At 45.3% G+C, this 27,502-nt stretch overlaps 1 protein-coding gene across 12 annotated transcripts in view; it reads left to right on the top strand.

Moving 5' to 3' along the window:
* The window catches only part of macf1a (microtubule actin crosslinking factor 1a), a 187,635-nt gene that overhangs the window by 45,951 nt on the left and 114,182 nt on the right, over window positions 1-27,502 (top strand). For 5 of the 12 annotated variants that reach the window (XM_076105558.1, XM_076105559.1, XM_076105562.1 and 2 more), the window contains exons 1-5: window positions 8,001-8,142; window positions 14,975-15,036; window positions 20,949-21,038; window positions 22,972-23,049; window positions 23,787-23,879. In XM_076105558.1, coding sequence (XP_075961673.1) covers window positions 8,016-8,142; window positions 14,975-15,036; window positions 20,949-21,038; window positions 22,972-23,049; window positions 23,787-23,879 — 450 coding nt within the window. In that variant the 5' untranslated portion in view covers window positions 8,001-8,015. Of the gene's footprint in view, window positions 1-8,000; window positions 8,143-12,249; window positions 12,546-14,974; window positions 15,037-20,948; window positions 21,039-21,606; window positions 21,712-22,971; window positions 23,050-23,786; window positions 23,880-27,502 lie in introns of those variants that run through there. The other 7 variants (XM_076105557.1, XM_076105561.1, XM_076105549.1 and 4 more) reach the window with 3 other exon arrangements.

The following is a 27,502-nucleotide window of genomic DNA, read 5'->3' as shown; positions in this document are numbered from 1 at the left end:
TTTTTATTTTTTTATTTGCCCAATATTTTGAGTTATAGCCTCAATAAAAGTGAAAACTAATGCTACTTAGCAAATGTTAGCATGCTACCGGGCTAAATTAAGACGGTGAACACGGTTAACATTGCCTAATATCAATTAGCATTGTCATTGTGTGGATGTTAGCATGTTGACACTACTGTAGCATGGCTATGTCCCCCCTGCAAGCACAAAAAGCTACAAAACGGCTAACTGTGGCTAGCCTCATTGTCGCCGAGTCGCAGTTATGGTGTTTGTGCGTCGCTAAATAGATGTGGGAACTGGCTAACGGTATAAACAGCGCAAGGTGAAACTAAATTATATGATAGGTTGACACTTTGAGCATCAGTGGAGCGGCAAAAAAAGTTGACTTGCTTAAATTGAATTCGTAGCGCATCACGTAGCGACCAGTGTCGGGCGTGAGTCTGTAGCTTCATGTAGCCTTTAGCTGTGTCGCTCACAGTGTGAACACAGCATTAGTCTTGTGTTGATTGTGACTCACAGATTCATGTTTTTTATTTATTCATTTGACAAATTAATTAATTAATTTATAATCCTGAAGCAAATTTGTGGTACTCGTCTCTTTTTCATCCAGCTAGAAAGCAAACATGCTATTAGCAAACCAGAAAGGAAGAAGAGTTCTAACTCCTGGAATTGATCCGACAGAACCGAGCCACATTGGAAAGATTCAGGAGTTCACTTCTCTTTCCCTCGTCACTCCCTGCTGCCTCACTCTGTTTATTATTCCTTTTTCTTTCCCTTTCGCCTGTCAGTCAGTCTGTCTTATCTCATGAGTTTGATCCTTTGATATGTTATCAGTCCTTAACTCACCTTCTTTATCCAGTTCACACAGGAGATAAAGAGTCCTTTCCTCCTCACTTTTTTTTTCCTTTGCTGTTATCCGGTTGCGTGTCAATCCATCTAAATTCAAACACCATTTGCATTCCTGTCACTCGTTCATCCTCTCTGCTCCTTCCCTCTCTCGCTCATCAACCTGTGATTAACTAAGGCCCTAAAAACCCAAAGAGTTTGGACTAAGCCTCTCTTTTTCTCACGGGGTCATAAATCGTTCTATTCTCCTTCCCTCTTTCCAACTCTGTCGCCTCCCTCCTTTCCCACCATCCATCCATGCAGCGCTTCTCTGTGCCATTCAGCTCGTACACTCTTCTTCCTCTTTCTCTCCTCTTCACCCCTCCTAGTTTCTCTGTTGTACCAGGGAAGCATTTCTGTGTGTGTGTGTGTGTGTGTGTGTGTGTTTTTGTACATGTACAGGACCTAATTTAAGCAGCGATTTCATGGTGATGACTTTAAAAGTGTGTCCTCAAATACACGCACACACACACACACACACACACACACACACACACACATAATCCTTGCCCTTTACCCTGAGGAGCGCTCTGACCGGGCAGTTAAAACTCCAGGGGTCAACGTCACTGTTTTCACGCTGCTCCTGAGCCTGATGCTCGGGTCACAGAGGTCACGATGGTTTCCTGCTTCCAGAGTGTTTTTCCTGCGTACAAACCAAACTCCCATCATATGAGAAATTTGCCCCGACAATGTTTTTCATGGCACCAGAGTCCCTATAGGAAACCTCTAATTTGACTGCAGCAGGGTCTGACAGTCTGCCCCGCTCAGTCCTGGTTCTGGTTCTCCCGTACCTTCCTTCCCTAGTAGTGAGAGCTCTCCTCTTCCTTCTGGAGCTTCAGACTGCAGGTCGAAGTCGGCAGGGAAGTCAGATCTGGGTCGGTCCGTATAGTGGACTGGTCGCCGCCGGAGGCCCAGCTTGAGTCTGGGCTGAAGGAGTTTCTGGTGAACCGGCATTATTTCACCAAAAATCCAACCTGGTGACACCGATGACGATCATTAAGAATAGCTTTATAGAAATAGACGAGTGGGAGTTCAGACCAAAGAAAGCCCTGATTTGAAAGAGCTCTAGAGGCTGAGTCAGCGGTTAGGTTTTGCTTCTGGTGCAGGTGAGATGATGAACTGTGACCCAGGAAGACCAGTTTGAAGAATACAGTAGATCCGTCAGGGTCCAGGCTTATTGCCAACACACTGCACAGCGGTTTATAATACTGTGGGGAAAAGAAAAGAAGTTATCATGTCGGCAATCTTTTTATCTTCAGTCAGAACAATATTACTTATTCTATCTAGTTCATAGAGACATGTCGCTCTAATTCTGTCTTTTGTCTTCATGTTAAAGCAGTTGTGAATACTTACAGCTATGTTTGGGCCCTTTTTGCTCATATTATAAGGCAGACATCTTGATGATGTCAGATGTTATATTGTAAAAAAATCTATTTTTGGTTTGTCAGTGTCCCCGAGCGTAGATGTTAACCAAGTCTTTGTTCTTCTCTTCTCATTAGGACGGGGTAATTGGGCTTAGTGTCCTGAAAACAAAAGCTGTGTGTGTGTGTGTGTGTGTGTGTGTGTGTGTGTGTGTGTGTGTGTGTGTGTGTGTGTGTGTGTGTGTGTGTGTGTGTGTGTGTGTGTGTGTGTGTGTGTGTGTGTGTGTGTGTGTGTGTGTGTGTGTGTGTGTGTGTGTGTGTGTGTGTGTGTGTGCGTGTTTTGTCATTTCACTTAGCGATACAGGAATTCAGGCCTCCAGAACCAGCGTTGCTCTCTTGACATTTTCTGGTACCTAGCAGCAGCAGTGCCTCGTGACCCAGTTTGATTCCCAAACTTTAAATGTACTTTCCTGAAGAGTTTTCTCTGCGTTTCATCCCTCTGCTGAAACACGGTCATTTCCTGAAACACTAGCTAGAAAACAGCTTTGTCATTACATCACCGTTTACAGGCTGAGCAGGAACGTAAATGTGACTGTGTCTTTGACCTCACGTCTGTCTCCACATGGGTCAACTTCCCACTTTTCATCACTTGTACTCTCATCTCCTCAGTCATTCTCTAAGCCCCCCCCCCCCCCCCCCCGGACTCCTGTTAATCTGTCCTTGTTAGTTTGTTGGGGGTCCACGCTCCTCCTGTTCCATCCATCCCCTCCTCCCCCCTAATCTCTTAATGGCATCTCTAGGTATTGCTGTCTGTCTCTGTCGGAGGACTCCTGTCTGCTCTTTGGAACGGGACCAGCGATCCGCTTAGTTCTCCCGTCACAACACAGCTCACTTAGCTGTCAGCAGCCGGTAACAGAGAGGACACTGAATGTGGACAGTTCGCCTTCAAATCATTTCTAGTATTTGTAGCATTTGAAGAGCTTGTTAGTTTCACTTTGTCTGTTCATGTTTGACAGATTATCTATTGAGTAGATGTGACAGCTCATCAACATAGCTGCACATTCTCAGAACAATTGAGTTGAGTGTCGTTCATGAATCGTCATATTTACTTTATAGAAAATCTGTTGAACATCTACAAAGTGAAACATGTTGCAATGTTGAATCTCCAATAAGCTCTTGAAATGTTACAAATACTAAAAATCCCAATAAACAGACTGAACTAGACAACAACTTAACATTGGCTCCCAAACCTTCAGTGTTCACATCCACCTGCCTCTTAAAATATATATGCATAACTATTACTGAATAGCAATGAAATCAATCTTTCTATAACCTGATAACTCGGCATCATTGCTGCTGTTCAGTTATCTGCAGTGAAGCCTCGGATCAGCTCCAGCGATGGTGACGTCCAGCTCCTCGCTGTGTGGTCATCCATCCTGAATAACTAACAGTCTGAGGTTTGACCCAGCGCTGCCAAACTCCACTCATCTGGAGCCAAACTGCGTCTGTGTGTAAATGTTTTACTGATTATGAGCTCATCTTGTACCGAACATTAAACCGTTTTGGGTTTCATAATTACTTTAAAAAAAGAATTCTGGTTACTTATAATACCAGTAAATCCACTGAACCAAATTTAACAGATTGAAGAGTACTGGACCTGGATCCAAGTGTGAGACCAACCCTTCTTCTGGGAGTTTTTAGCTGAATAAGATGTTTAATAATCAATTCTGCAACAAATGGAGGCAAACTGAAAGTGCTCCTCTGTGACTGGACCCGGTCTGCCCCCTATCTGCAGAGTCCGGTACTGCAGGGGAGTCTGTCTCAAAGTTTGGATGCATTTCAAAGAATCCTCCAACTTTCACTGCAGATAAACATCAAATATTTATCACTGCGCTGCAAACAGAAGAAGCACTGCATCGCTCTCTCTGGTTCAGGATCCCAGTGATTTAGCTTCCTCTCATCTACACCCTGTTCCCTGTACGTCTGAATCCTCCCATGTGCTTCAGTCTGGATGGTTCAGCCCCGGAATGGGCAGGTCAGGTCTGGAGGACTCGTGTTCCAAACAGGAAGAGTTTCTGGAGAGGTCCGAGGTCACGCGGCTGCCGGGGGAAATGGTGTGGGAGGCCGGCAGCACTGATGTGTCACGGTCACTCCGCATGCAGCTGTGTGGGGACCGAGTCTCAGAATAGCTGTTCACAAAGAAGCTACGTGAACATGAAAGTCCAAGGTTAGAGGATTTATCACTGATGTGTCCTTCCTCTCATCCTCCCCTCTGTCCTTCATCACAACATGTTTTTTTTCCTGCTTCCTCATTCCTTACAAAGCAGGCATGCTGCCTCACCGCTCATGTTGGAACATAACGGTGTCACATTTAGTCTCAACACAAAGCAGCCGGAGAAGAACCTTTGCCTTTACGTTCATAATGATCATTTTGGAGAAGTGTCTTTGGAGGGAGGCCTGAAGTGTTGCTGACTTGACGACTTTCTCTCTGGATTTAGCAACTTTAGGAGCTAGTGCTGCTAGCCACTTGTGTTTTTGTTTTTTTGGTTGGATCATTCTTTAAATCTAGCTTTCTCTCGCTTGTTTCCAAAGATTACCAACCTCAGCTTTAAGCCACTCGAGTCTGTCCCGAAAATGTGTCGAGATTTGATGCCCTCGTCTTTAAACGTTGTGTGCCTCCATGAACTTTACCTCTCACACATGTAGACTCGTGTCCTGACAGTAGACATGTTTCATTGGTATGAGAAAAGACAAATGTTACAACAAAAGGCTCTGCAGCTCGTCCTGCTGTGTAGATTTCCATTCGCTGGTCCAGTTCATGGCTCTCATCTCTCTGTGTGTTAGTCATGTCATGTGAAGGCACAGGGCAGCAAAAGTGTGTGTGTGTGTGTGTGTGTGTGTGTGTGTGTGTGTGTGTGTGTGTGTGTGTGTGTGTGTGTGTGTGTGTGTGTGTGTGTGTGTGTGTGTGTGTGTGTGTGTGTGTGTGTGTGTGTGTGTGTGTGTGTGTGTGTGTGTGTGTGTGTGTGTGTGTGTGTGTGTGTGTGTGTGTGTGTGTGTCTCAGGGTGACCTTGTCTATGTAAAGGATGCTGACTGGGAGAATTGAGCTGGACTGGGGGAGGGAGGAAGATGTGACACATTGCTGCGTTACCAGAGAGAAACGCGCAAGCAAATAGAAGAGACTTATGCAAAATGATTTAATATCCTGTCACATCTGAATGAAAAGGGTCACTTCCCAATGAAAGCAGCCGAGTCCTACAACAGCCATCTTTATTATCTCCTCCCTCCATCTTTCTTCTCCTCTTTCCTCCCTCCGGCGTGGAGCTCATCCCCCGAGGCCTTTGTTACACCTGGTTACATCCGTGTACGCTCGTGGATGACGTTTCCGGACGAAGCGTTTTCTGCAGCGAGGGCGCGTGGGATCAGACCCCTGACCTCTTGACCCTGAGAGCTGACACGCACAGAGCACCATGTGATGGGTCTGTGAACGCGGGAGCGAGAAATATATACCGATGAAACGTCCTTTTTACACCTGAGGTATTGGTGGTTTTGAAGGGTTAGGATTAGGTCTTAAAATCAGAGAAATTGTGTGAGTTGATGGCAGTATATAGCATGTTGAGGTGATGTAAAGAGTTCTGTGAGTACAAATACTTTATCATCATGTGAAATGAGTTATAAATGAAATGCGGTTGGCTGAAAGAAAGTAGATCTAGCGTCTACTTTTTGAGGAATGTGGTAAAACTACAGTTAAAAGAACGATAAACAGAAAGATGTCTCCGCTGTCAGAGACTCGTGGTTTTCGGGTGCTGAATGTGACGCTGGTCGTGCCGTCAGCGGTTTGAGTGTTACGTGGTGCAGACCAACACACACACATGTTGGTCTCTCCTGCCCCACAGTGGCTGCTTCTCACACTCTACCACAAGAGACGTGCGGCTGCTACAAGTTCCTCTTCAGCCTCCTCTCGCTTTCACTTTGTTCCCTGTTTTCTGTTTGTCACTCTGATTTATTTAGATTTTTTGCTTTTATTGCAGGCTTTCTAATCTTTCCATTTTTCAATCCATGCAGTGCTTGAATACAGTTGTTTTGTTATGTTGTGGGAGTTTGAGTTATTGCTGAGTTTTGGACAGAAAGGACTCTGGGTAATGTAGTTCAACTTTCTGATTCCTTCAAGAAACACTTCAACTCTGTAGAATGCTCCCTTTAGAAACTTTGTAACTTTATTACATTTAGATTTAGGGGCCAAGCTTTACTGGGTCATTTTTTTGCAACATAAAGGACTCTGGGTAATGTAGTTCAGCTCTCTCTTTCCCAAATACTGCAACGCTGTTGGATGCTCCCTTTAGACATTTTGTAACTTCATTCCATTTAGAAAAACATTTCGAGCCGATGCGTCATCATGTAGCTTTTTTGGGACAGAAAGGACTCTGGGTAATGTAGTTCTGTCTTAAATGGGAAGTCACTAACTGAGCCTCAGCGCTGGAAAGCACCGGATTAACAGCTGGCATCAGGATCACGTCTCCATTACCTCATGTTATCTGATAATTGTGCTGATCAGGAAATGACCAAGAGGAAAGAAAGTCATTACTTTCCTCTCATCCATCCGTCTCTCTCATGTGACCACAATAATGACTCTTATCGGATCATTATCGCATTTAAATAATGAAAAAGTCTCTTTTAGATGAATGTTTTAGGGTCGAACATGAGGTTCCCCTCCTAACAGCAGCGACACGTCGTCATAGCGATGGTGGTTGTGTTGTAGTGACTGGAGGTTGCTCGGACCGAAACCTCCAGTTGATAACTCCACCACACAGACGCACAATTCTCTGCGAGGTGAGAGCAACTGGAGGACTCCCGGCCTTCCAGTCTGCAGCCTGAATCATGCATCACCATGCTGAATCACGCCGGGACTCACACACACACACACACACACACGCACTCACTCACACTACATGATCACCTTGGTTTGATCGACCCCTCTCTGTCTGAAGCTTTGAACACGCCGTCAGCAGACATCATTCAAAGATAGCGATGAATAAATATCACAGCCAGGATGCATTGCTCACACATAGCAACAGAGGTAAACACACACACACACACACACTGCTGCCAGCGTTTGCGCACATACAAATGCAACATGCATGCAACTAAATACATACATTTTTTTATGTTGCCCTCGTATAGAAAATATCTCAAATGACACTAACACACAGGAAGAAGAGCATGATGGTATCTCCCATGTGGTTTCCTTCAGAGAGTTTGAGGCAACCACACACACGCACACACACATATTACACATTTCCGTCTGTTTAGTCCCATTTCATGTATTTACCGGTTTATAACGGTGCGCTCAGCAACGGCTACAGTCTGGTCGCTTGTTTCAGGGGAATGGAATTCACTGTTGGAGTGTGAGTGAGCGAGTGAGGGAGAGAGAGAGGCAGGGAGGGTATCTGAATGGAGAGGAGAACTCAGAAGTTGTTAGCTGCTTACGGTTATGTGCTGAAAGTGGAGAGATGCTGTCGAGAGGACGGGTTTGGTTTTGTGTCGCGTCCAAACAGAAGAAGTGAAAGCCCTCGTGATTCTGTTGGCTGAACTTTAGAAACTTTTTGTTAAAGTCTCTCCTGCGTGGACTCGACTAGTTTTGGGACTTTACCCATGAGCCTGCAGTCGGTGGAGAAGCAGTAACTTCAGTTTTTTGGTTGGCCTTTTGGACTTGTGCGACCATTGTTGTTGGCTTCCTGACAGTTTTGACGCCTCACAGTCACTGAGACGAGATGGACTTTCTAACGGACCCCGGCATCATGACGCCCATCCTGGTGGTGACTTTCCACTTCTTGACAGCAGCTGGATTTTGGTTTTGCTGTCGGCGTCGTCGACGACGGGCACCCGTGTTTGAAGCAGGTAAACTGCAGCTGACAACCTTGGTCTTCCTGTTTCCTGTTTGACTGCTCGTCTCGTCTGCGTCCCCGCTCACGCTATGATTTGTCCCTTCCCTGTAAGATCTCCCATTAGCTCCATGTGCTTCCTGTTTAGGCTCCACCCCTCTTCTGCTGTGTCACTTTTTTTGTCACTTATCAGTGTCTTCATTTAAATCTGCATTTAGCACCTGTGTTGCTTTCCATAAGCTTTTAAACCAGTTTGTACAGCAGTTAGCAGGACGCTAGAGCCTTAGCTTGCCGCAGGATGTCACGCCATGTTTTCTATTTTAGCCGGAGTGGAATGTAAAGCAGCTTGTGCCGTAAAGAGCACATGGCATAGGTCTCTCCTGTCACAGGAAGACACAGCTTTTGTGATTTTGTGCAGCGGGACTCGACTGCTGCATCTCATCTGCATGAGTCAGTGGAGCAGAATCTTCCATATTTGGCTCTTTTTGTTATATTTCACCAGCTATTTAGATTAGCCTCAGCGCTAATAATCCGTTCAAAGTGTGATACAAATGCTCATTATGTAACAGCCTGTTTTGTATCCAAACCATTATGACATGGTGTTTGCACTGACCTTTATACCTTTTGCTCAGCTGTTCGTATAAATGCAGCTACTGTTGGTTCAAATCCGGCTGGAAAATGAGGCCGAATTCATTGGTTCAGGACATGTGTCTAATTTGATCCGAATGCAACGATTGGCTCAGATTCCCCAGGGGAGAAATGTCTGGCTGGACATAACGGTGCAGATCAATGAGGTCCATCGATAGTGAGAGGGTGGTGGATGACACGGGGATGGAGAGAGAGACAAGAGTGCAGAGACGGGGAGTAAATGTGTTAAAGAGGTAAAGAACCCCAAAGAAAACAGTCCAGCTACAGCAAAGTAGAGAGGGAAAGGTGGGATGATGGTGAGAAACAGATTATCAAAAACCTGAGAGATAATCAAAGAGTCAAAGGAACCTTTTCAAATTAAAGTGACACTTCATGGCCAAGATAGAACCACGCCTTTACCGTCTTTTCAGCACCAAACCTCGACAGGAAGTAGTACCAAAATTTGTATTGCTGCACTTTCTAAAACATGATGTCGTTGTTTCCTAGTGTGAAACAGGAGGCCTACATGTTGTCCTCTTATATGGTCAGCTGAGGGTGCTGTGCACATTATGCCTCGCTCATGGATCAGGATGTTTGACAGCTGTAGATGGGTTCATGAGGCTGTTTGAGTTTGTTCTTGAATATTTTGTCGGTCATAGATTTGCATTTAAGGTCGATTGAAATCTACCTTCATGAGTGAGTCTCTGATGATGAGTAATATATGGTTTAGAGGCGTGTCCTGTGACTAATATGTTGAGACCGGAGTGAGGCAGGACTTTACTCAGGAGTTACTTGCTTGTTTGATCTTGTTTTTAGGTTCTAGATGAGACACTGGTGTGTGACACAGATTGTGTGTGTGTGTGTGTGTGGGGTCATATCGCCTGAGCTGTGGTCTCAACCTTATATTTCTCATGACAGGAAGCTGAGCCTGTCACAGTGGTAGGCCAAGCGTGGTAGGGTGTGTGTGGGTGTGCACCATCTTATGCATCTGTACATTTTGTGGTTTGAGTCGATGCAACATGTAACTCATGGTGGTTTACACTTTCTTTGAAATTGCTAAGCTTTGCACTTAAAGCTACTACGAGGAACTTTCATTTTGTGTTAACTTTGGCGATCCCTGTGGACGAAAGCGGTAGTGTTTCAGAGCACCAAAGTCCATTTAGAAAACCTCATTTTACCACAGCAGGGTCTGACAGTCTGCCCCTCAGTCCTGGTTCTGGTTCTCCCGTGCCTCCCTTCCCTCCAGTGAGGCCCAGCAATACAGGGTCTGGCTCTGCAGCAGCGTGGTGTTGACTCCTACTGGGGACCGGAGGAGCAGAGAGGAGAAGCTCTGCTCCTGGAAGAGGAGGAGGAGACACTGCTGCCGGGCGCCGACCTCTCCTCCTCTCTGGTTTGATGTCATTTTGCATGAAGAAGCCTTCGTGCTCATGACCTAATATATTAACGTCTTGTTTATGATGTAGTATTGATCTTCAGGAGTTTCTCAAACAGCAGGCGTTTTTCCTTTGTGACCACAGGAGCTGATTAGCTGATTATTAGTGTGTAAGTGGGATAACATGTGGTGGCTACCAAGCAGGAAGAGGGAGAGTTTGAATCTGACTAAATACTGGACGTTTAGACGACAACTTCCTGCCTCATCCAGTCAGCTGATCTGCAGATCTACAGTGACCTTGTCCTGCTTCGCAAACAGTTAGCATTCAACGTTCGTAGCTCCGAGGGAGAGAATTGGGATAACAAGCGGAGGGAAAGGAAGAACGAATTGAAAAAGGAGGGATGGAGGCTGCTGCCAGCCTGTGAGTGTCAGCAGAGAGGAGGAGGAGGAGGATAATGAACCCTGGGAGCCAGCCTGGCTGAGAGAGAAACTGAAACAGAAAGGGAAAGTGAAAGAAGGGGAGACGACTTGATGGGACCAGCAGAGGAGAAGAGGGGACACTCAGAGACATCCCTCCCACGATCGAATCACAAGAAGAGCGAGAGATCCGGGAAGACGGGGCAGCAGAGAGGGAGAGAGCGGGGGGAGATTAGACGCAACAACAGGAGGGAGGGAGGGGAGAAGTAGGGGAGTGGGGATAAGCAGCACTCTGCGTTGGTATTAGAGGCGTAAGCTCCGTCGGGTATTTTTAGCGTGGAGAGAGAGGAGCGCTTTACTCGGAGAGAAGGAACAACCTGACGGGAGCAAAGAAGAAGAGGGAGCCAAAAGGAGGGACGGAGATGGAGTGACGCAGCCGGTGGAGGAAGAGGAGGAGCTTGTGTGACTCCGCGTGAGTCTGTTGTGACTAGACCATACACCTGCTATCATACCAGCCTGTCCTCACTTCCTGACCAGGTCACATGACCTTCACAGGCCTCAGCAGAGCTTTTTAGACTCATTGCTTCCCCACCTCTGTTTCTGTCTCTTTTCAAAAAAACAACCCAAACATGACAGAGCTGAATTTTATCCCAAACTGCGTCGGCGCTGTCTCCAGAGCTATTTTGAGAAACAAGTGAGAAGGAAAGAGAGCGGTCTCATGAAAATCTTGAGTTGAGGCTGTCGGCTGTGGAAAGAACCGGGACTTGCCGCTTCCTGATTGGACGATGTGTTCGGCGCCAGGCGGCGTTAGTCCTCTCGTTCACTGCTGACTGCTCACTGTGGCTGCACATGTCTGGATCCGGGCCAGAACTGTTCTTCATTATGTCGTCTCCCGGCTCTGCTGTGCACTCCCCAAGACACATGCGCTAACGAGATGAGCTGTTTTTCCTTCCATTATTAAATTATACGACGTCACAAGATGACTAAAGTCCGTCTCAGCCCGAGTCTCGGTCTCTGACCCCGTGTTCTTCGGGAAAGCTAACAGAAGCTTCTCGTTGCCAGGAGCTGAAAAGGCCTCGGGACTGTTTTCTTGTTTGCCTCTTAAGGAAAGGAAACGTGTGAAAGGGAGCAGGAGGGAAGGCGAGGAAACGGAGGTATCAGGGAGCTGCTGCGTCTGGCTTCTGTCAGCTTGGACGTAAAGAGTAGTGTGTTGAACTAGAACAGCCCATACTTGTATGTTTTTTTGAGTGTTTTTTGTGGCATGCTAAGAGGACTCAGAAGTGGATTATATCACCCCTAATGGATTTGTCTGGGACTTAAAAAAACATTTTGTTTGCACAGAATTGTTTATTTTTTAAAATCTCGGTGCAAGACACGTCCTCCTTCTCCTCCAGTTCCGCCCCGTCCCTCTGGACTTAGGGTTGCTTACCGTCACAGAGCGAGGCTCTGTGGAAGGGGGAAACCACAGAGAGCCGATAAACGGAGCAAGCACCCCTGCAGCTCTGCAGAGCCACCGTCTGCTGTGGCCTGGAAACAGAGCGAGCAGAGTGCCGCTGCCTGGCGAGGAAGTAGAACTGAGGTGAGGGAGGGGAGGGGACGTCCTTTTCCTGGCTGACAGGGGGGAGGAGCCGCCTGCTGACTTTGACACACACGTGTGAGAGCAGCTGGGGAGAGAGTGGGCGAGACGGAGGGAGAAGGCCGACATGGCAGCGAGGGTTTGAGGAGAGAGGGAACGTGTGAGCCTCATAGCAAGAGGAAGAGACTCCGAAAAAACTGGTCTTACCTGCCGGTGCTCTGCCTCACACCCTCACGCTGCAGCTCCTGGATACGAGGTCGGCAGTCTGCTGCCAAACACGTCTCACTGCTATAAATATCCCACTTCCGTCTGGGATTATTTGCACCGACAGCATCAGAATGAAGCCCTGATCGGAGGACGATGTGGACGGACTACAGGGATGAGTGTCAGCTCAACGCTCACCTGTACTCGCGCATGTGCTGTGCAGGTCTGTGTGTGTGTGTGTGTGTGTGTGTGTGTGTGTACATGCCCATACAGTCGTTGTTTACATGCTGCCAGTGTGCAGCACGTGTTTCACTGTGTGTTCGAACAGATCCTCTTTGTGCACAAACACCGGTGACGACAGTTAAGCTTATTGTGGTCTCTATCAATCATTGTGGGTGTCAGGGCAAAGTGTGTGTTCTGTTGTGTTTGGACAGCGTGGAAAGGGTGTGTGTGTGTGTGTGTGTGTGTGTGTGTGTGTACACATCTTAACAACGGTCTCCATTGTAGATGAATGAGCGCCTGCCCGTGGCTGTCACTCGCACGCCTCGACTCTTCTCGCGTCTATTGTTCTGTAAGAATAATACTGGTGGGTTTATGGCCCGATTTGCACACCTACGTGACTCGATTTACGTGTGTGTGTGTGTGTGTGTGTGTGTGAGAGAGAGTGTGTGACCTAATTACATGCAAAAGGCGGAGTGTTTCCTCCGGGCTAACTAGCTCAGCTACCCCGGCAGGTTTGGGAAGCAAGGCGTGTTGCAGTGTTGAAACTATTTTGCAACAGCGTGTTGAAATGGATGTTGTTTGCCTGGAGGGCTTGACCTCTATGTAAACTCTGTGACACCCTGTGTGTATGTGTGTGTGTGTGTGTGTGTGTGTGTTGACTTTGAGTTTCATCCAGTCGTCTTTGAAGGAGGAAGTGATAACGTCTATCTCTCCACATGGCTGCTCTGCCGTACGGCTTCTCCATGGTAACCGATAAACAGCTGGCAGGAGGGGGAAGTACCTGCAGCAGGCTGCTCTCTGACTGGCTGTTTGACAAACTGGAGGGAAAATACTCCTCTGTCATTGAGCTCGTCTCCATATGACAAATAACGGTTTTATCTTACTACATTTTTAGTAACAGCTAAAACTTGAGTTGTCATCCTGAGAAAAAACTTTAAACACCTTTTTAAAAAATATTTCTGTAGATGACTACATGACTACAGAATTAAAGATTTGTTTAATATATCTATATCTATATATATAGATATAGATAGATAGATAGATATCTATCTATCTATCTATCTATATAAAGCGAGCTCCATATTGTCTGCAGTACACAAGATTAGTAGTGTTTCCTCCCGTATAGCTGTCTAATAAATAGCAGTGTCTTGTGGGCTGCCACCAGTGTGCAAACACAGGGGGTCTTGGGGGCGTTTGAGAACCCTAAATTGAAACTCAAGCCCCCCTGAAAAACAGCCTCCGCAAAACTCCGGGGGGGTGGGGGGTCTCTCAAATTAGACAATAATTTGTCACTAAAATGTCTGTTCGGGACCTGAACGGACCCCTTTCGGACAGATTAGATCCAGAGGCTTTGCTGAGGACCTGGACTCTCCTCTTCTTGGACACCAGGAAGGCAATGAACCCGAGCGTGATCCGTTATCAGTAAATCTTATTTCTCTTATCTTCAAATGTCTTGTTTTGTTTGACAAAAAGTCAAATCCTCACCAATGAGATGCTTTAATCAGAGAATATTTAGCTTTTTTTACTTGACATTTGACTCGAATGAGTAATCTGTTTGTTTTCTTTCAATTTTGCTGATTTTGCAGATTATTTTTCTGTCGATCGAGGAAAGATTACCTAGCTCACTAGCTAACAGACTTTACCAGTGTTGACTTCCGTAGCCTGTCTCTGTACATTGCACACACATTGCATTTTGTATCCCTCATGTTGCCTTGAAAGGAAGTATAACTCTATCAGCAGGAAGTGACATGTTCAACAGAGCGGCGGGAAAAGGAGAGCCGGTCTGTGTTTTCTCCCAGACGCACTGATACGAGCAGAGAGAGGCTGGATAGGAAGAGAGGCTCCGCTGGTGTGGAGGAAGAGGAGGAAGAGGAGGTGGTGGTAAAGAGGGGGAAGATAACACAGTGGTGGCTCAGCATCAGGCTCTATTCCTGGCCTGACTGCCTCACTCCTCCGGCCTCTGGAGGTCTGCCTCGCTGCAGATCACACTTCAGTCTTACTCAGGATGATGTCATCTAATTGAGTCCGAGTGAAGACGGCTGTTCTTTACAAGAGGTCATGTTTGTAGATACGGAGGATCTTATCAACAGGACTTTGAGTCTGTGAACTCAGGGAACCTTTACAGTGTTTGTCTTTTACATCGCTGCTGAGGAAGATGAGACACATGTAGTAACTGTGAAGAAGACCGAGTCATCCTCAAGGTGTTGTTGTGAATGTACGCATGAGTGAGTTTTATCCAGTTACATTTAGTTATGTCTTTTATGGAGTAAAGAAATGAAAGTGTGTGGGGAGTGTGTGAGAGAGCTCATCATCTACATAACTCAGTGGAGCGATCCCGCTGGCTGCAGCAGCCATGCTGTTCTTTGGATGATGTCATTAACCCCCCCCCCCCCCCCCCCCCCCCTCCTCTCTTTGCTTCTTGTTCTGCAGATGAGCGGGACAGGGTGCAGAAGAAAACCTTCACCAAGTGGGTCAACAAGCATCTCATCAAGGTATGTGTCACTGAGGAAATGCCTGTCGGGCTCATTTATGTCTCAAAGATACACAGTAATATGTCATGTACCATGTTCTATACCTTCTCAAATACCATTTATTTGAAAACCAGTGGAGTGAAAAGTCTCAGGTCGTATAAAGGAGCTGGACTGTAACTCCAGTGGGAGCGTAGTGATACGCTACATGTCCCGGAAACATGGCTGAGATGAGGTTTATTGTGCTGCTCATTCCTACTGCTGCTGTATCATAAAGGTACTCAACTGAGCACAATAGTAGAACCAGTACCCTTAAAGTGACACCGATACCAGTAGAGTACTTCATGTGATTCCCATCATGTGAAAGAACGCCACCAGCATGTACGTGCCTTACTCCCATAACACTCACAATTGCCTTTATGTTGAAAATATGTGACAAAATGAACGCGACTGCGTTCTCGATCTGGGTACTAAAGGAATCGTATGCATACGTTTGGGTACTACTTGGTGCTGGGGGTATTTCGGTCGACATCTTAAAGCTATCGCGTACCGATACCCGGCACAGCACCATGCTTCTCCATCTTCTGCCTCGGGTGTTCCTCCATATCCATTAGCATCTTCTATAGCAGAATATTAGCTTCATAGAGCAGTAATTGTTTCTATTTGTGGTGTAGACCGTCCTGTCTGTCCCCTGTCTCCTGCTTTCTGGCGTAATAAATATGTGTGTGTGTGTGTATATATATATATCTATATTCTACAGAAAAGACTTGCTGCTGGTCTGTTTCTTCTCCGTCTCTCCGTCCTGTGTGTTAATGTGGTTATGTTGCCTGAGCAGTCTGTAGTCTGTCTGCTTCATCATGTTGCTGATGGCTCTATGCAGCTTGTCGAGGGCTGGAGAATGAATTGACATATCAATAATATCGGGATGTGAGACCTGATATCGTCTTTGAATATCATAATGTGGCATAAGTGTTTTGAAGGCTGCATTACAGTAAAGTGATTTTCTGAAGATTCCAGATTGTTCTTGCTGCTCTATTATTTGCCTTTACACACTTAGTCATCATGTCCACATGGTCAACCCTACAATATCGTCTCAATATCCATATTAAGGCATTTGGTAGACACTATTGTAGTATTTTATTGTTCTGCGTATCGTCTTGATGCTGTGATGTTGAGCAGCGAAGTGGCGAGTAAACTAAACGTGAGTTTGGAATGAGAATTATTAGAAACGTTTGCTGGAATGCAGATCATAAAACGTCGTCTTTGTCTCGCCGCCCTGGTCCTGGAGGAGATTGTTGCAATCGAAGGCATCAATAAAAAGAAACAAGTGAACACATTCAATCTGAATGAGCATCTTACTGTTGTGCCCTTCACAGTAAAACTATAAGCCAACACGTGTGCATACTGTCATATCTGCACACACACACACACACGCCCTTTCTATCACGTCCATAAAGTGCAGTGTGTGTGTACAGGCGGTGAGGAGAGCAGAATGCAGAAGTATTTCTGTCACATGACCCGGGAGTGAAGCGTCCGTGTGACCCCATAACTCTGCAGCGACTGTCGTCACGTCGCTGCCCGTGACTGTAACTCTGAGCGGACTGTAGATGTAGGTCAGAGACGGGGCGGCTGGAGCTGCACCTCCCACTCATGTGGAATGGGATGTTTCTGTTCTATTGCATAGGAGCGGATACTTTGATTTGATAGCTGGTTTACGTCATTTTTGAACACAGAATGCCCCAAAATGGGTTGGTTCCTCCACAAATAATGAATATATTTGTGTTTTGGGCTGTTAAAAATGTAAGACGTTGGTAGAAAACCTTCAAAACAACCAGACATGTTCCATATAGAGCAAGAAAACAGTCTGAGAAGAGGGACAATGTAGACAGTGTCTCCAGCTCCCATAATGCACCATCTCTCACACTTTGTCTTTTTATTCTCTCACACACACACACACACACACACACACACACACACACACGTGCCGTTACATTGGCACAGAGGTCATGTTGTAATTATTAAAGCGAGTGCTAACCTTTGCTCTCGTAGCAAGAGAGGAAGGAGGGAGGGTGAGACGGAGGACACGGGGAAGGAGAGGGGAGGAGGACATGAAAACATGGCATAGGAGAGAGGAGAAACACCTCTTGTCTCATCGGTTGACATATCTGCTGCTGTCAGAAAGTAGACGTCCAAACACTGTGTTCTCTAATAGACGGCGGGGTGAAATAGTTCTGTGTCCTACGTCATCTGCTGACTCTTAGCCAGCACTGTTGAGTCTACAAACCTCCGCCCTACCGGCAGGGATTTAGAGACAAACAGAAGAAAACAGACCGGAGGCCGAGAGGGAGGAAAGATTAAGAGAGAAAGAGACGGAATGGAAAATAAGCTCATGAGACAGCGAGAATGGATGTTAGAGGAAAGATAAAGAGACGGACAGGTGCCCTCTGCCCTCAGCTTCCTGCTGGGTGACATCATCCTTGTTTGCTCAGTGTGTCACGTCTGGCATGTCTTTGGCTGTGTGTGTGTGTGTGTGTGTGTGTGTGTGTGTGTGTGTGTGTGTGTGTGTGTGTGTGTGTGTGTGTGTGTGTGTGTGTGTGTGTGTGTGTGTGTGTGTGTGTGTGTGTGTGTGTGTGTGTGTGTGTGTGTGTGTGTGTGTGTGTGTGTGTGTGTGTGTGTGTGTGTGTGTGTGTGTGTGTACATACACACAGTGCAAACACCAAGCTACCTGCTGGCACGAGACACTTCTGGCTAAAACATTGTTATTTTAATTGTGAGACTTTGGTCTGTTTAGCTTCCATAACATCTTTCAGACCAGTGGAAGGAAAACCTCCAAAATACACATTCAGGTGTTTATTTTATTACACTTTGTCTGTAGATTTCTCCTGAATTCACTAAAAGTTACCATTAGATAATGCCTCATTTGCATATTTAAACATAACATTTCATAACATGTAATACAAAAAATAGTTGTTTTAATGTGAGTAATCAGCTGGTGAAGTTTCATGGTGATATCCATCAGTTCATTTTGTGTCTTCAACATGTCTGTAGTTCTATAAAACATCTCTTTAAAGGCCGTTTTCTCTGAATGAGTTTTCTCAGACTCTGATCCATAAATCTCCACTTCAGCAGCTCTTACAGACACCAAACTCTCCAGTTTCATTCCTCTCTATACTCTGATGGTTTCTACTGAGGGGGTTTGCTCAGATATCATTCATAGCCTGATTTATACATTTTATGACTAAAAACATGGAGACAATGGATTGATTTTGCAAGTCTGTTGACAGTGTTTTCAGATTCCTTGAGTGATTCAAATGGTTTCATTTCAAACCACAGGGGTGGGCTTCCAGGAAGCTGATATTAAACACGGCGGTGACGGAGGAATCCACTCATCCAGGCTGACTTGGAACCAAACACAAGCTCTGACACACCGAGACACAATTAGACAAAAACAGCTCCTCATTTCCAGTCATCTAATTAACACTCGTTCCATGCGCTCCCGTCTAGATAGCTGATGTCGACCTCCAACAGGAGGGTGAGAGTGTGACACAGAAGAGGGAGGGAGGGAGAATGATGGGGAAAGTAAGAAAAGGGGGTCACTGAGGACGAGAGGGATGTTGTTGCTTTTGGAGACGATTCTATCTCTGTGAGCTCGACCTCAACAGAGGACTTCTGACAGATGTGTTAGACCAGGCATGTCCAAAGTCCAGCCCGCGGGCCAATCACGGCCCGAGGTCAGATTTTATATGGCCCGCACCTTGTGTCTTAAAATGCATTATTTATGGCCCGCCAGCACAGTCAAAACGGAATGAATAAATCATACAAACTCAACATGCAATTCCTCTTTTTACCTCATGGTGGCAGCACCACTCTGTAACTGTCTGGCTGTTTGAAATTGGCTCTGACCCTTGACCTGTCATGTTACGGCAAGTAAAAAAAGGAAAGTCGATAATGAGGGCCGCCGCTTCCAGGAGAGGTGGAGATCGCAATATTTTTTTCACCGAAAACCGAAACAACTGTGTCTGCCTAATTAGTCATGAGACTGTTGCCTTGTTTAAGGAATATAATGTAAAGAGACACTACGAGACCAAACATGCTAATGCTACAACAAGCTATCAGAGCGACCGAGCTAGAAAAGTGAAGCAACTCCAAGATAACTTGGCCTCACAGCAGCGGTCCTTTTCACATGAAAACATCATCAAAGTAAGCTACCAAGTGGCCATGGTAGTTGCTAAACATGACAAAGTTTATCAAAGACGGTGTTATGAAAACAGCAGAAAACATAATTGCCCCGAGAAGAAGAGAGTTTGCTAATGTTTGCCTGGCTCGTAACACTGAAGAGCTATCATCAGATACTAAGAGACAACTTGATTTGTTTCGTTAGCCTGTTTCGTGTGTGTTGAACTTAAATGTGAGACAACTTTTCATTACCCTCACTAAGTCATATTTAAGATTGTCTTGAGGTGAGAATATTGATCGGTTTCTATGTAATGAGCTTTTAGATGGCTTGTTCTTTGTGTTATCTGACTTTCAAGATGTGAAAGAAAGGCAGAATAGTTGTTGAGATGTGTTCATACATGAATGCTTACATTTGGTTACATTGCTATTTGCTGTCGTTGAAAATAAAATGATTAAATAACAATGTATGTATAGGCTACTTGTATTGTTTAAAATAATATCAGCAGGGACTGTTGGCCCTTGGGCATTTTCACATTATCAAATCTGGCCCTCTTTGAAAAAAGTTTGGACACCCCTGTGTTAGGGTGTTTGGTATACCTTAGCTGGACAGGGAAGCCCCTCAGCTTACTATTGTGATGGTCTCGCCCTCTTGTGGTGGAATGTGGTAGTACGGGTTCTTGTCCTGAGGCCAGGACTGCAGCACAACTTTTCCCGGGGCAGTGAGATCACAGTAATGCAGGTAGACGGGTGCCCTTGGTGGCCTAGTTGGATCCATAGGAGGATTATGAGACAGTGGGCCCCCGGGGGACCGACATGGAAAAGGCCCCCCCAGCTATCTTACCTATAGGAGGGAGACACACAGGCTTTGTGATGCTTCTGCCTCGGTTTTGTTCGTGTTTTGACTCTCCTTTTCTGATTATGTGGTAATTGTGTCTTTTTTTCGTTTTGTGTTCCTCAGGTAATTTTGGTTTCTTTGACTTCATTTGTGTTTTTTTTTGTCCTTTTGTTTCTTTGTATTAGTTTTCTGGTTCTTCGTGGCCCCTTTTCATGTCTTGTAGGCTACTTGTCTCTTTGAGTGACATTATGCAGGTGAGCCTTTGGGCCTGTCACCCGGTAGGTCCGTTCATTATCCATTCTCGGGTGGATGTGCAATTTTGAAGCAACAATATTGAGACACTTTAGGTAGGAGCGAGCTTTGCTGCATGCCAACCTCCGTCTCTCTCCGTCTGCTTTCTGATGAAGCAGCAAATACAAAGACGTACAGAGAGCAGGTGAAGAGCACAGTTTCTAGTCAGCTTGCTGAAAATAAGCTCTCATAAACTAAATAAAACAATGGATTTAAGTCATACATTGAAATCTAAAGTCCTTTAATTCACATCAAATATAAGGAAACTCACATGATGCTGTCAAAATGAGCCCTCCATAAATATGATGTGATTTAATACCTGTGTCACTTCTGTCTCACCGAGTGTCCCACTTTCAAACAAAACCTTCACTGGTGCTGACCAGGCTGCTGTGTCCCCCCACCGGCCCACTCATTGCTGTCATGGCAACAGAGACGAGAGGCCACAGCTGGCGCTTCGTCTCTGTCGGCCCCGGCAACCTGCAGTAGCCGTCAGCTGCGGGGCCGTCGGCTTGGCAGATGTCAACAGCGTTGAGTCAACAGAGGGATGATTGGAGTGTAGGGTTGACTTTTTCGGTTTGTCCTCCCTTCATCCCTTCTCACCTTACCTCTTCCTCTTTCCTACCTCCTCGCTCAGGTGAGGAAGCACATCACAGACCTGTACGAGGACCTGAGGGATGGACACAACCTGATCTCCTTGCTGGAGGTCCTCTCTGGAGTCACCCTGGTATGGATTGTTATCTGTCTTACACACACACACACACACACCGACACAGACGCTATGTAATATTTTCCGTGTCGTCCCTGGTTCGAGGCATCACAATCCTGAGAATGTTCCATGTGCTCTGTAAACATCCCACTGGAGCTGGAGAGGCAGTGGACACGTTTCCAGGTGCTCCAGGCTGACAGAGTTGAGCGTAATGCAGCGGTGGCCTGTCTCTGCTGGGCGTAGTGATGTAAGAGCCTTAAGTCCTAATGCTGACAGACAGACGGGCCCGCAGGGTGACGCAGGCCGGTTTAGAGGCGGACGGGCAGACTAACGGAGTCTGACTGCTGACTCTGGTCTGCTCATGTACACACACACAATCACACACATGCTCCTTCCTCATGAACAATGACCCGAGTGAGTGAGTGAGTTAAAGGGACTTACTTTTTACAGTCATGGTACTTTTATCCCTTTTGTTCATTTGCTCCTCCCCTCTTTCATTTTGTCCTCTTTATGTCACTACATGTCCTCTTCCTCTTCCGTCTCTTTCTGTCTCCCTTTTCCTCCCCCTCCCCTTCTGTTACCATAGCAACAGAAGAGTGGCCCTTCATTGAAAAGGGCATACACCTCGCGGGCCCCCCCTCTCATCTTGCTCGGAGGGGAGGATAAGCAGGAGGAGGAAGGAGCTCAGGGAGTACGTTGGAATGAAACCCTCTCCCCCATCCACCTCTCACTTCTGACCTCTGACCTTTCAGCTTCAACCCTCCCCCCCCCCCCAATACCACGCCACATGTAGGCCGTCATTCTGTTGGGTGACAGCCTCATAACAAACGCTGTGACGGTTTTATGTTTAAGTATGTTCCTGTGAGGAGACAGACAGACAGTTCAGAAAGGTTGTTAATCCTGAAAAGTTATTAGGCTTTTTAAAGATTGAAGTTGTCACCCAACAATGCTCTACTACTATTATGCATGAATTGTGTTCAATAAAATAAAAGTTATATCATACGCTTCATTAGTAATCTAATGCAACAGCTTCTACCTTTACAATGACTGGAGAGAGTCATTATATCACTATATGTTACTTATTCAGGCTGTAATATTATACTGAGAGATGTTCCCTCCTTCATGAGGATGAAACACAGTCCAGTATGACACCATCACTGGTTAGTTATAAATTCATAAATAGTTTTTATAGAGGATATTGAAAGTTCAGGATTTCAAACATTTTTCTGAAATATGAAAAAATATTATAAAGAAGTACATTTTCAACTCACTTATTGTAAACAAATCGTGCACTTAGTAATGTACAGCATAGAAAACACATACACCGCCCTCTCCTCTTGTCTCCTCTTGTCTCCTCTCCTCTCTTACTCTCCTCTCCTCCTCTCCTCTTTTCTCCTCATGTCTCCTCTTACTCTCCTCCTCTTCTCTCCTCTCTCCTCCATTATTTCAGTCTTGCTGAAGTGATGACTAATCCTGAGTGTACCTTCTTGTTATCAGCACAGTGTGAACTCGCATCTGCATCCTGCAATCATGTACTTTTTGCGATGCTGTGTGTGTGTGTGTGTGTGTGTGTGTGTGTGTGTGTGTTTGGTTTTCTTTCTCTTTCTCTTAAACTATATCTTTCCTCCCTCTGAACCGTAACATGGACGTCTGTTTGTGAAACTGGTGCTGAATAAAGATTCTTTCATTCTAAACCAGCATGGTTTGGGTGAAGTGTGCTTGTGAGTTTGGGCATGTCTTTAACAGCTCCTGTTGAAGACAGCGCCCCCCAGAGGACCATCTTGTGTCAATACAACCACGCTGACTTCTTACTTCATGGATTGTGTGGATTGAATTCAGCTTTATTTGCACTCACGGCTGCCTCCTGCTTTTGCGTCACTAAAAACAACATGGGGTTTAAAAGCATTTGTTGACTTTCCTCATTATTTCTCTCCTCTGTTTTTTCTTCCAGCCCAGAGAAAAGGGACGCATGAGGTTTCATCGACTGCAGAATGTCCAAATAGCGCTGGACTTCCTCAAACAGAGACAGGTACGCACACTAACAGACAGACAAACATGGGCAAACGTTTCTGTCCACTGGTCTGAAAGAAGACGTGTTATGGAAGCAAAATAGTCCCAAATCGCAAAATTGATCCGTGCATGAAAAACTGCTTCAGGAAAATAACTAAATATAACTATTATTATGTATGTAGACTGTGATCAGAGTGAATGAACAACTTGTATGTAGTTTAAAGTTCCAGATTTCACTCAGTTTGCCAAAGCTAGTGATTGGGAGTCTTTTGGTGCAGTGAAGAAAGAGAGAATGTTTCACCTCTAAATCTGTTTAACTGTACCAAGTATTCTCCTGGCTTCACCATACATCTGCCTTCTTTCATACTGCATCTGTTTCTCTCTAACACTGCGTCTCTTCGTTAACTCTTTCTCTCACTTAAAGCACCTCTTCCTCCATGACTCTCGTCTTTTTTCTTCCTCTAAATCCTTTCTGAGTTTCACTGCAGGTCTAACTATAAGGCCCGGGTGGCTTGGTTTAGCCGGAGCCGCGAGGTTTCACAAGGTCCCTCACACATAATGGCCGTGATCGGTGGAACAGATCATTTTTCATCCCGTTAAATGCAGAACGTGAAGACTAGTTATGCGTTTTCTTGTCATTGGTAGCGATTAAAAGTTACTTTATGAATAAATGATTGGCTTGTATTATAGCGCATCTTATTTTGAGTACTTCATTAGGAAACTAAATGAAAAGAAATTCTGTTTTCCCGTTTTCAGGTCAAACTTGTGAACATCAGGAACGATGACATCACCGACGGGAATCCCAAACTGACGCTCGGTCTCATCTGGACCATCATCCTTCACTTCCAGGTCTGTGCACTTCCTCATGCTGTTCTGGAGCTTCTGCCTCTGTGTTTAAGGGTTATTTCTGTCCAACCAACATGAACGTAACTTCTTGAATTTGAAAAGCTTGATGGGCAGCTCCAGGCTCTTATGTCCCGCTCTTGATGACATAATACCTGTAATTATTATTTAATCTGCCACTGACTGCATTCGGACATCACACTAGCCTAACTGCTGACTGTATAACCAGCACTTCTATGGTTTTGGACTCTGTGTTCGGGGAACCGACGCAACTCAGCCGCTGCTACGTGGAAAGACTTTAGAGTTTAATTTGAGTTTTTGGCAAGATTGTACGACATCTTCTTCACGACGACTTTGAGCCGGTTGCCGCTTGTTTCTGAGTTTGAACAAAGTGTGTTTTACGACGCTTTGTGGGCTCAATCACACAATACAGCGGTGGCAATCACAGACACGCATGGCGAAAGTGCACCTTTCTAGTTATTATGTAACAACTGAGTCACGGCCCACATCAGTACTGCTCTGCTTCCATCTGGATTTTAACCAACGCAAATTGCTCCACATGTGGACTTTATTCCCGTGTTTTGTTACTCAGCAAGTCTGTCCAGCTGTTGGGATTGGATGTATTATCACTGCCAGGATGAGCTTAGCTGTGTGTGTTTGTGTGTGTAAACCAGTGTTTACTGGTGCAACAGAACAAGTTGCTTTTTGCACCTCAAAGTGGAAATCACAACAAACGGTGTGTAAGTTAAGTAAGTTTGTAAGTTTCCTGCCATTAAGATGGTTTCCTTCACTCAGCCCGTGCAGTGAGAATAGACAGTCGTACTGAGAACAGAGACTCTGAAGTCTCCTAAAGGAAACAACATGGTGGTTAGCTGACAGTCGGTGTGTGTACTTATGTGCTACTCTAGTTGGATTGACACACGTTATTGTGTGTTTTATAAGTGTTTTAAGTGTGTACAAAGTGACTCTGTGCTCGGAGGCTTATCTGTGATTTAATCATGTTTTCTAAAGCGTCACACAAAACACTGTTTTTCCTCATTTTCTATTAGTTGCTCTTAGCATACAGATTGTTTTTTTTAGTGCTTTTGTGATAAAAAACATTTTGTATTTGTATTACGATCACAACAACTAGTCATGGTTCAAGTGAAAATACAGGATGTCAGAACAGGAGTCACAAAGTGCTTCACAGTAAAAGACAAAAGCAAAACAGTTCTCAGATGATTTCAGAAAAAACAACATTGCAGCTAAAAAGGATTTTTCAGCAATAAGTTGTAAATGAAGAGACACGTCTGCATTGTTGTCTTTAGGTCGGTGTCCCTGCATCCATGTGGCCTGCAGACGGGGCCGTCATTACAGCGGGACCCAGTCATGCATGACGGGCAAAAAACATTCTCAGCATCTAATAAACATTTTCTTTATTTTTTATTGCTGAAACATATCAGCGGTCCATGTACCAGCTGTAGTTGCTACGGTTGACCACTAGATTGTGCTGCGATGTGACCCGTAGCAAGGTGACACTGCCAGCTGGTTACCGTGGAAACAGTAGTGCGTGACACTCCGGCAACCGTTTCACTGGCCATGACTCAGCAGAACATTGTGTTAGAGAGAGAGACAGAGAGGGAGAGGGAGGGAGGGGGAGATGATGCAGGAGGAGGGGGAGTAGAGGACTAACCCAAATTGATGGACAGGACCGGGCTGAAACAGGCTGGGAGAGATAGAAATACATAAACATAGAGGTGGAAAGATGGAATCGGCCCGCAGACGGCAAATCATCTGTTTCTAGAGTTCTTCAGATGACGACAGTTTCATATTAAGAGCTGCAGTGAGAGACTCGAGCACAGAGCTCTGTGTCCCTGCAGTGTGAGACGATTATTACCATAAAGGCATGGTGGTGGATCTATATACACTATCTATATATATAATGCATACGTTGGACTACACTGCAAATATACTATATAAATGTCATATTCTTATGTTCGGAGTTCTTTCTGCTCTTATCAAATAGAGAGTGAAAAAACAAGACACGTTAGTGCAGTAAAGTTCAGGAAATGTTGTGACAGAATGCTTTTTCTCTGACTCAAAGTAATAAGAGTAAAATTGAAATGTACATGTTTGTACTGTATATTGAACACCATGAGTCCAATCACAGCTCACAGTTTTAATGGTAGTCGGTGTATTACAGCTCAAACCCGCAGAAAGAGAATCCTTAAGCCACTGCAGAGTCGTCATGAGACAGATATTCACTGTTACACAAGATATGTGACCCACATAGAGAAATCTTCAATATCCACACTATTCCTACCGGCCGCTGTGGTCTAATGATGAACATGATGATGATGATGATGGAGTCGTTCCTGGAAACAAGCCTCCAGCTCTTTGTGACCAGAACGCGTTTGTGCAAACGAGTGACTCAGCACATCACTTGATGATAGGAAGGCTCTCAGTGAGCTTTCATTTGGACTAATAACTGTTGTTCGTCATTACTCCACTGGCACATGAAGTCACAGACGAGGTGTCATCTCCGGCTTACCTCACTCTGTCAGCTGGCCCAGACAACCTGCTTAGTCGGCAATCCTGCTCAAACAGCGTCAAACTCCGAGGTTTTTAATAACATCTTCTCTGTGTATGTTCTGCAAATGTCCATCAGCCAACAGCTCATTTCTGCAACACTGCAGACATGTTGCCCGCCGAAGCACGCAGACAAGCTTTCTGTAGCATCTATGAAAAGAGTCCCAGTTGACAATAGTAAGATGTTTTGATGAATACCATTCATACGTTCACATGTTCATCATCATTGGGAATCGAACCCTGGCGATATTGATCCCACTACTCTCCATTTACACTTGACTGTAGTAGCTCAGTGAAGCCACTAGGTGACACCAGTTAGCTCAGTGTTGAAGACTCATCCCTGTCCATGGGCCCTCCTCCTGTTGCACTGTGTCTGCCTGTGATTGGCTCAGCGAGCTGTACGTTAATATTCTGAGTTGTTTCATCAGCGTCTCTCTGACTTGCTTCCAGGCAGAATCAGCAGGTGGGGTTACTTTTAGTGCCGTTGCTTGGCACTGATTTAGGCCTGTCCTACATCCGTTGGTTGCCGACTGTGCCGGTTAAAACTGACTTCACTGTAGACTTGTGTGGACGCTGTCAGGAGCACAAGTAAAAAAACGGCCACTATTAAAAAAGCAAAAGCCATGCCAGATGTTTATCTTTTCATACAAACCTCTTTTGTCTTCTCAATGCTTGTTAGTCCTTTTCATTTTACCGTGGTAACAATCAGTCATGAGGTTTCTCAGCAACACAGACTGCATTCAATGACTTTATTGTCAGTTCGGTTTATTGTCACCTGTTTAATCTCGTTCAGTAATATGAATGACTTTGAGGTCAATGCTTTGGGGAGCGTGGCATAATATTTTGTGTAGCTTGGATGCAGCAGTGGAGCTCTGAAGTGCTTGCAGAGCCAGAACTCCCGACACACATCACCACCATGGTGAAGGTATGGAAGCCCAAGAGGCAAATGAGAAAAACAATATTCTAGTGATCAATTTTCCAAGTCAGATCTTAACTGTTTTGTCTCCTGTGTTTATGACTTAAGAACAGGTGGAAAAGGTTTTGCCAGGAACATCTTTCTA

The sequence above is a fragment of the Anarhichas minor genome, unplaced genomic scaffold (assembly GCF_050575085.1).
Source record: "Anarhichas minor isolate MPS153535 unplaced genomic scaffold, ASM5057508v1 ptg000033l, whole genome shotgun sequence".
In the NCBI taxonomy this organism is placed as follows: Eukaryota; Metazoa; Chordata; class Actinopteri; order Perciformes; family Anarhichadidae; genus Anarhichas; species Anarhichas minor.
The sequence above is the reverse complement of the archived record's forward strand: the minus strand, read 5'-3'. Positions and strand labels throughout refer to the sequence as shown.